Source organism: Myxocyprinus asiaticus, chromosome 32 (genome assembly GCF_019703515.2).
Source record: "Myxocyprinus asiaticus isolate MX2 ecotype Aquarium Trade chromosome 32, UBuf_Myxa_2, whole genome shotgun sequence".
In the NCBI taxonomy this organism is placed as follows: Eukaryota; Metazoa; Chordata; class Actinopteri; order Cypriniformes; family Catostomidae; genus Myxocyprinus; species Myxocyprinus asiaticus.
Window position 1 is genome coordinate 25,310,792 of NC_059375.1, and position 10,263 is coordinate 25,321,054.

At 37.6% G+C, this 10,263-nt stretch overlaps 1 protein-coding gene across 8 annotated transcripts in view; it reads right to left on the reverse strand.

The window, feature by feature from the left end:
- The window catches only part of LOC127423423 (forkhead box protein N2-like), a 50,874-nt gene extending 44,228 nt beyond the window's left edge, over positions 1 to 6,646 (reverse strand). For 2 of the 8 annotated variants that reach the window (XR_007894315.1, XM_051667712.1), the window contains exon 1: positions 6,281 to 6,640. Coding sequence is in view for 6 of the 8 variants with exons in the window: in XM_051667712.1 (XP_051523672.1) it covers positions 6,281 to 6,290 (10 nt within the window). In the remaining 2 variants the exon portion in view is untranslated. Of the gene's footprint in view, positions 1 to 712; positions 869 to 6,280 lie in introns of all 8 variants that reach the window. The other 6 variants (XM_051667706.1, XM_051667707.1, XM_051667710.1 and 3 more) reach the window with 6 other exon arrangements.
- Positions 6,647 to 10,263: the final 3,617 nt, after the last annotated feature.

Genomic DNA, 10,263 nt, shown 5'->3' on the forward strand with positions numbered 1-10,263 from the left:
TCTATACTATTCTTTAACTGACACCCTAGTTTAATGAAAATGAAGAAACTGATCGGCCAGTTGTGCAATTGTGACCTGCTAGTTTTTGTTGTCATACACCAAAACATTTGCAGCATTTATAATTTCTTCCCTGGGTTGGAAGCCTTTGCGGGTTTTGAGTGTTGTTTAAACTTGTTGTCAGCTTCTTAACACTTTACATTGTCATGCAATCCTCATCAAACTTGAGCTTGTAAACTAAGTTGAAAGCTTGATGGCAGTCATAAATGCAGCAAAAAGAAGGAATATGGGGATTGAAAAGTCTTTTAATTTGTACTGTAGTAGAAATAGACACTTTTTGTGGACAGACAAACATTATGGATTGCAACACAGTCTGCACAATTAATTTGTACCAGTCACATGGCATATTGGCCTGGTATGGATGAAAACCTTAAGATAAGCTGAAAACAAGGAATGTTTTCTGTTCACATGCCTTTATAGGAATCATGTGAATAACTAACAATACATTGACCCACGATGTCTTCAAACTCTGTATAAACTAGGGGTGTAACGGTTCTCGGTAAAAAAAACTAACCATATGGTTCGCCACCAACGGTTCAGGAAACATTGGCATCGCGGTTCACCTCAAGTATATTGACACATTTGGAGCACAAGGTTTTGCGAAGAAAATAAAGTGTCAAATAGACACGCACAGTTACAAGCTCTGCATATGCACCTGAATGGATCTGTAGATGGATACGCTCCACCTGTGTTTCACGTGGGTCAGCTTTATGACATCACTCTTCTGCAAGCATTGTGTGTGGTTGAAAATCGCAAGTGGGGAAAACGAGCCGCTGGTAGAGAAGCCCGCTGCATTTTTCAGGTTTTCTGTCTGGAAACAGCAATGGTCAAAAACGTTTACAAAACAGGCACTGTTTGCAGACATCGCTCGACTAGGGATGCACCGATACCACTTTTTCTCTTCCGATCCGATTCTGATATTGGAAATCTCAGTATCAGCCGATACCAATCCCGATCCGTTACCAGTGTTGTTGTTTTTTGCATAATCAGTTTAGAATATCTTTACATTATTGTGTGGAACTAATTGGGTGTGCTCTGTTATATGTAAAGAAACACAAACCTCTAACTGCACATTATTTCAATATAAATGTATAGCTTATTAAGAAAAACTTTGTTAACTAGTATACTGGATAATGTAGCAGCAAAATTAACAGTAATTCCAGTAGAAGTCATCAGTAGAAAAGAAGCCGTTTTTTTTTTTTCAACTTGTATCTGGACTTTAAAGGATTCAGATCTCTTTTTTTGTTCAATTTAGTTGTAAGATATCAGCTCATTTTCATTCACACAGTTATTTTTTGGAACCCATTCAACTTAAATATTATTATAATTTGTAAACAAATGATAATAATAATAATATATATTAATATATCTCAATCGCGCACCTTTAACTTTTAAACCCTCGCGCTTTTATTTTGACATTCTAAATTCTCCAGGAAGTCCTGTGTCTCTGTTTGTAGGCAAGTTCCCATTAGTTTAATTAGCTTCTTATTCAAATTCTGGTAAAAAAGCACCTCCAGTGCCGTTCTAAATGCATATTATAAGTGAACCGAACTATTGAGCATCTACATCTGAGATGTTGTTCGTGAGTAACACTCAAATATTGCGCACCGCGTGAAGGCTAAAAATAGCTGCGAGTGTGTGTAAACAGAGCAGCGCCATTCACTGACACGCTGGAGCTGCGCGTGCATTTTATATATTTACTTATTAAACACAGCCTTTTGTGATTCACACATTTGATGTCTTCAAGCGGATTTGAATAAAATGCACGAGTCATATGAACTACTTTAATTGTGTTTTTATGGTTCTTTTATGTCATTTTTTGAGCTTGACAGTAACGAACATGACTAACACACAGTATCGAATTTGGATCGGGCTCATCGGACCAATACCCGATCTATTTAAAAACATCAGTATCGGAGCCGATCCAGGTATCAGATCGGTGCATCCCTACGCTCGACACTAGTGCTGTATACAGATAATACATCGATATATGATCATTTATGCCAAAATCACCAGGGAAAGAAACTGCACCAATGAAAATTCACGGTTCTCGATACCAATTTTGGTACCACAGCAAAAATATGCTAATATGACAATGTGGTATTGAACACCCGATTAGACTATTTAAAAAGTTACATTTCACTGTAAATAATAAATTTAAAGAAATCCATGTTTCCTTCAAGTATTTCTCAATCAAGGATGCATTGTTTAAGTGTTTTTAAGTAGCGCTCTACTGAAATCTATTTTATTCTTTACCAAATCATGCTTTCCTTTTTGTTATTATTATTAGTAGTAGTAGTATTTTTCAGAACTCCAAGATTTAATCTCATCATGAAAATGGTGTCTAATCAATTCATTCTTAAAATTTTAATAAGTGAAAATATAACTTTTCAACATGTCATTGCATTTTTTTGCCAAACATTTATTCAACAGCAGTTTGCTTGTGATATATTGCTTAATTATTATTATTATTATCATCATCATCATTACAGTGAATATTACATTTTACTATACAGTTGTAATATATTTCTGTCACAATTTCTTCAATTTTAGGGCTGTAGCTTATATTTTGAAACATGCTTTTATTATGACGTGTATTTTTGCCGGAAGCTTCACTTTCCGAAAAAACAGTTTGCGACTGAAATCTCATCACTTTACACTGGCCTTTCAGACTGACAAATGAAATGTAGGACACCGTTTTGGAGTGTTTGTATTTTGTGTTTTAGATTACTGGTGTTTGTGTATGAGGTAATTTTTAAATGTTATGTTTTAAATTGTATTACTGTGAAGCCCTTTGGTCAACTCTGTTGTTTTAAATGCTATATAAATAAATCTGAGTTTAGATTAAAGCGCAAATGCTGTGATTTAATTATATAAATTAATAATTTACATGTGCTGAGTGGTTCACAGTATATTAGTGCTCTGCTCTGTCATCTGATACAACGTGTCATCAATGATTCTCAATATGTATGTGCAGTCGGATTTATGCATTAATTCAAAGTACGCAGCTCTTCCACACTAAGATTGCAGCCTTTAGCTGTTTAATAAATCACACTAGGGCATGTCACGATTTTAATTTGATTAACTGTCCATTTCAGTGTAAGGAGTAACAGAACACGTGCTCCAAATTAGCATTTTAAAGCTGTCATGTGTCAGTCAAACTGCATGCTGTTACCGGAATGAGACGGTGCTCGGTACTACCGGTACTGCAGAAAAACTGGTATCGTTGCATCTTTTTATTTTAGTATCGACTTGGTACCGAAGTACTGGTACTTTTGACAACACTAATCCATGCATATGTTTTCTTTTTTTTTATTTTATTTTTACCTCATATTCTTTCATCAAAATGTAATAACTCGATCTTCCGGTGAAACGACAGACTTCTCTCCGGGGATGTATGCAGGAATTCTCCAATCATTTAGTCCGCTTAAACCCTGCCCCTTTCTTATAAATACCACAACCTTGTGTAGAGTTGAACGAAGAGTCAACTGCATGGTGGTGAAGATGGCAAGGTGTATTTTCATCTGTTTTCCTTCAAAACTATCGTTCCTTAACCCAAACTTCCTTGGTTATGGGTCAGCTGGCTTGAATTTACATTTTGAATGAGGAGGAATAACAGCGAATTCGCAGTTGTGTAAGAGACATTTCACGCCTGAATTGCTGAGGTGATCACTAATGAATACAACACTTCGATGCCGCTGGAGTTTATATTTGTGAATGCAGTTATCTTGGGATGCACAGCACGAGTAAGTGTTTTTCCCCTTTATATTTAGTGTATTGTGATTTAAAACGTTAAAATAGGGTTATATTTTACTCACTCCTTTTTCAATGGCTACAGTCTCTTCGTAAGCAAAGATTATGATGTGCTTGTGTGTTTTTGTTGTCAGTTTGATAATAAATGTGTTGAGATTGCCACTCAATTTCACCGATAACCGGCCCTGACTCGAGCAGCATGGTGGAGGGGGTGTGTATGTCCACTGCAAACTCACATTCAGATCTGCGTCTATTCCGCTATGCATTGGCCATATTTTTACAATCCAATCAACAACCAATGGATAAACTCAACTCTCTGCCCTACATTTTTTTCTTGTTCGATAAGCTATTTCATTTGGAAATACGTCACAATACAGAAGTCGGTCGCAACTTTCGTGAGATTTGCGAATTTAATCTGTTTAAATGGGATTTTGCAGATGGTATATGATACACATTTGCCTTTTTATTATTAGACAAGACAGTTAAAGGTTACAGAGAACTGTTTAAAAGAGAGAGAGAGAGAATGAAACACCTGAGCACTTTAAACATCATAAGCTCATGCGCAATCCTCTGATAGGAGGTTTAAATGACACTGTTGCACGCCAGTCTATTAATGTGGTAACACGATGTAGCACCAAAACAAACTGTGATTGGTCGATTACATGTCTCGGCTCCTTCACGTGCAATCGGGCGATTCTCGGCACAGTCAGGACTTAAGAAACAATCTGACAAATTGGAAAATGTATTGGCCTATGCCAATAATTTAAAAATACCAAATATCGGCCGATTTAACGGATTCGGCGATATATACTGGTCGACCACTACTCACAAACCTTTGTCAAAGCAATACAAAAAATGTCTAATATTTTAGACCCTAAAAGACATTCCAACCTGGCTGATCCTTGCTGCCAAAACAGTGACTTAAAATCATATATTCTGCATTTCCTCATCCTTTGTGCGACAGCAACTCCATACAGCCAAGAGCCAGATCTTATTTGTCATTGTGAAAGTCATAATGAGACTAATTAATTTCCCGTTTAATGCCAAGAGAAAAGCAATAAGCAAGGAATCATTTGCTGTGCCCTACAAAAGCCCTCCAGAGAACAGCACTGCACAGATACTACTGCCACTAACAACATTAGCACAGGATTCAGTATTAATAAAGTCTCTTTGGGCAATTCTGAATTCTGTACACTGTGGATGCAGCTAATCACAGAAATGGGGCCATTCTGTTTGTTATTTTGGCAAAGCAACACAATATGTCAACCATGTGAACAACAGAGCGCACAAACAGACACGCTATTTACTACTGCCTACGCATGATGACCTGCATGCGACCACAGTCTAAAGTGCAAAAGTATACAGCACAACTAAATAATGTGCTCATGTGACAGGCTGAGCATAAGCTGTGTACTCGTCCCTTTCCCCGTCCCCCCAAGTATAGCTATGCGCTCTCTCTCTCTGACCACGTGTCAGTGTCACTCACATATATTATCTACCGCCGGAAATAATGAGTGCACGTCCGCATCAGAACATCCCATTCCATCGAGTCACGAGCAAAACTGGCAGGCAAACATTCGGTTTCGATCTCAACGAATAATGAATTGCCCACGGACACTGTGGATAGCCACAACCCCTAATATAGGCAATACAAAACAAGAGAAAATAAAAGCCCCCAACCTCAGATCTCATGTTACATAGTTGCCCTGGATTCTCACTATACTCGCCACAAAATGAATATATTTGTAACATTTGACTATAACCTTTAGAATTACTTGTTAAGGGTTACAGTCGGGCGCATTCGATAAGCGTTCTATTCGAATGTTTTTAAAATGTTGAATTAGAAATTCGACGCACTTTTGCACGCACTAGCATTGTAAATGTAATGTTCAAAATATGAATGACTGCCGTGTGTTCTAAAACTTCCGCAAATAATGTCACAAGAATGTTGACCAGTCTCGAGGATCTTCAGTTAGCGACAAGCTACAGTAATGCGTGGCTTTACAGCAAAGCTTCACTGCGAGCTTTTGTCCATCCAGTGGAGTTAGAGTAGTAAATGGCACACGTAAGGAAATCCCTGGATATTTGTCTGGTTTCAAATATTCATTTTGGAAAAGTGTAAGCATGTGTCTGACTAAAGGTCTCGTGTCAGCTCGACGGCAAGACGCGTGCATTTCACTCAACTAAGTTAGCTAGCAAGATCACATAGTCTAAAATGTTTATCATTTTCTTCAGGAAATAAAATAGACGGCGAAATGTTCTATCTATTCCAAAGCGGAATGTTTCGTTCAAAAAATATCAATGTAAACACCAAAATTAGGGAGGTCAGTGGCTTAATATTGGCTAGGTTTTATCGCGAGACACGTTTCATACTTGTCATCTGGTTAAAAATGTGATGACAAATAATATTTCCTTTCAAACACCTTTGAACAACAAATGTTATATATAATTTCGAAAAGCGTGTACTTACATTCGTGCATTATACTGTCACGTACGACGACAAAAACTCCCGTGCTTTCATGCAGTAGCCTTTCGCTCGCGCTGTGTCAAAAGATCAGCAGCTGCTTCCTCCATCCACACAGCGCGGAGATCACGCCGCACGGCAACGCTTCCGTACCCCCCCTGCAGTCGCCAAGGCAACAGGGCCACTTCAGCCAATCACACCCCCTCCTCTCCGATATCCCCCTGACAACTGCCGCATCGCAGTAGCACTTTTTTTTTTTTTTTTTTGCAAACCTAAGCAGTTGCGTTCAGCATGCGCTCCGCGTTGCACCACGTTCTTCATTCGTTCTTGAGATGTATGTGACGAAAGAGCTCGGCGCTCGGAGACTCGTGATTTCAAACGAATTCAATCACTCAGTGTAGACTAAATTCAGTCGAATTTTTCACGTCATATTTTCATTGAGCTTTTTCTTCATATTCGAAGGCTTTACAACTTAGACTGTTTTTGACCACCAACCAGCTTACGTTGGAAACGAGGTCAGATGTTGTTGCGTCATATAGCGAGGGAGTCCTGGCTGGAGGCTTGACGTCCAATCGCAGGCTATTTCACGATGTGAAGTAGTAGAGGTACTTAACGAAAACATATCAGACAAACTTACATAACTATGATGCTCCAGAGAAATAAAACAGGCAACGGAAAGTAGTTGTATGTAGGATGACAACAATTGTATTATAATACCATTAATATACCTTTAATTTGTTCTCTTATGCATGTTTAATCTATAAATAAAAATGCTAGTAAAAAAGCCTTTTAAATAATCTAATCAAACAATTAGAAAGAGGCAAAAGTGTCCTGTCTGTAGCTACTGTTTATGCATATCCCATGCATGCTGCTTCCCAATCACATGATTGATTTATGGCATTGAGGTGGGCTGGAGGAGAGGTCTGTAAATGTGTTCAGCAGAGGGCAGTGAGGGCACAGCTAGGAGGAAAAATGGTATGGTAACTTCATTTTCAAGGCTCACACACATGTAGGTTTAAGGTTTTATTTAATGTATTAAGGTTTATGTGATTATATTAGGGTTTCATTTGATTCTCTCAAGTTACCATCTCACTATGTCAAGCTCTGTTTTTCAGAGTAAAGACATTAAAGGGGTCATGACATACTCTTTTATCTGTCTATCTATCTATCTATCTATCTATCTATCTATCTATCTATCTATATTATCTTCCCTGAGGTCCACTGATAATGTTAAAGTTTTTTTTTTTTTTTTTTTTTTCACCAAAACAGTCATAATTTAATAATGTATGATCAGTTTCCACCCTGTCTCTGGTCCTCTGTATGAAATGCTCGGTTTTGGCCTAAGTGCCTCCTTTAAACTTCAACGTAAACGCCCACTGTTATGATTGGCTAACATCATGCAGCCCCTCAATTACAACCATATTTAAACTCAATCAACTCAATCTGAAGAGAATGAACAAAGCTCCACAACATTATAAAACTAAATGTCAGGGTTTACACATAATGCACATCCAACACATCGAATCTGAATATATTAAACCGTTCACTCAAGCACGGCAACAACATAAACTGTCAAACAATCATGATATTTGAAATATTCATGAATGAAAGGGTTTTGTAATCGGGTTTAATAGTGTTTTTAACTGCCTTATCCTTCAATAACAGTTCCTTTGCAAAGCTTGAATCGTACATATTATGACTGGTTCACAAACAAATATGAGCCGAAAAAATGCACATACATAGTTCAAAGTATGATGAACTAGACGTGCGCACATACAGTATCATCCTGCACTGAGGCGCACTTCGCCTGATTCGCATCAAAAATGGTCAAAGATGTCCATCTAGTGCATGTTTACATACACCAACAATTAAAAATAGCACATATGGGAGCAAGAATGCATCCTTGAACGGCAAGATGCACAACAGCTGATGAAACACAATGGTGTCTCCTTTTTAGAGTTGTAACTTGACACTGCTTCTTTTAAAAAGGTCAAAGACAGTTGTCTGGTGCCTGTTTATATACAAAAATTATTCTGAATAGTCCAGATGGGTCCTCTTTGGTGTTCAGGAATAGTAAGTAGGCCACACTAGGCCTGTCTGTCCTGCTCTCTCTCTGTTAATGAACTGAGTGCCAGTGGAAGGGGGCCAAGGGTGCAATGATTTAAATTAGGCATTGATGTTGTTGCTGTAGAGGCGGTCATGAATTAAAGAGCCCCCTAGTTATGTAGGGAAGTCACGGAAGTAGAGAACTAGGCGTTTTTGAAGCTTGGTTTTAATAAATGCATTTATTGCATTGGGAATTAAGTTTTGAGTACTGAAATTTACAGTATGTATTTATGGTAGAATGACCTTTTCTATGTCAAAATATCAAGGAAAGTTTGATTCGTTATGAGATGACCCCTTTAAAGAGTGCCTATGAGCTGTAATGTGTACCACACCTAAGTATGTTCTATCTTTTTACCACAGGGTTAATCCCAAATTGTTAAAAAACTGGTCATCCACATAGAAAATTATTTATATCTGATTTATCTGAAATAATATTATTTAAGCTGTAGACATTGACAATTTTGTTCTTCTTTTAGGCATTTCTGTACACATACTATGGATAAATGGTAAGCAGAGTGCATAAATAATATACATCTGATATGCACAGTTGAATATCCAATCCAGTCCAATTCTGCAAATTTCCACACATAAGCAGTTTAAGACCACGGGTATGTGCAAACACTACGAACTTCCATTTATCTGGCCTCAAAAGTGTGAACTGCCTACCAACCATACATCCAAAATCTTTTAGTCATGCTATATCTAATTAGCGTAAGCACAATACAGGTTTTAGGTATATTTGACAGTATTAGATGGAAAAGCTGCCAATTTGTGAGTGACCCAAACCTCAATTGTGTGCTACTAACCGAATGAGTACTCTCTCAAAAATAATATTCCCACCATACCATCTAAATAACTTTTTAAGAATAGAAACAAAAGAGGGTTTGTTTCTTTGAATCTTATAATCTACAAACAAGTCTTAACTGTTTAATAGATTTAGGCCACAGCCTAAACAACCTTTGAACATAGATTGTTGTCCTTGTTAAGAGTTACAGTCGTGGCAAGCTTACATTTCAAAACATACATACTTTGAATACATTATCTCATATGCTTGAGAAACCAAAACTGGCAGTATCAAAAAACAATTACTTGAACAAAGTGTCAGCATGCCACAAAAAATCAAGGCAATGCAGTTTAGGTTTCTGCCCATTCACACTAGCTCTGATAGACTCTTGTTGAGGTGGATTGTCCATAGGTGGCCCATATTTACCCAGGAATTGATAAAAGCAAAGGTTTTATGATTTGAGTCACTAATGACCTAATCTTATCAAACTAAATAAACACACTGCTGTCAAAGTCTCCTACAGCACAAGCCGCTGCTTTGAGAACACTGCTTATGATATTTGCACGTTATGTGGAGTACTTGGTGCTTTAGATTATTACAAGGCGACACCTACAATCAGGGTGGGTTTTGTCTTATAATAACTGTAATCACATCATGTTGAACAAGCTCTTGAAGGTAGTATACTATTTTGCTGACAAGATGTTAGGGGGTTTCATAGCTTTATGGACAGGAAGGGAGGCTACATCCTCTCTACATACCCAATGCATTCCCAAGAATCAACAAAATCAAACACAACCAGCTTTGATCTAATAAAGTTTATTTTCTTAAAAATGACCAGTTTCTGTTCTTTTCTAGGAAATTAAACCCTTTTTAAATTCATACTAGCAACTACATAATGGTTATTGAAGACTTCACAATATATTAAGTCTAGATGTTATGGTACACATGCATAAAATTCAGGCTGCATGAGAAGCCACAGTCACTACATTACACATAGATGGAGTTGGAGGGGCAAAAAGACAATGGGGTGTAGAGATACTTGTCTCAGCTTTAAAGAGGCCAGAGGCCTCCAATATAACCAACTCCAGCGAGGCTTATA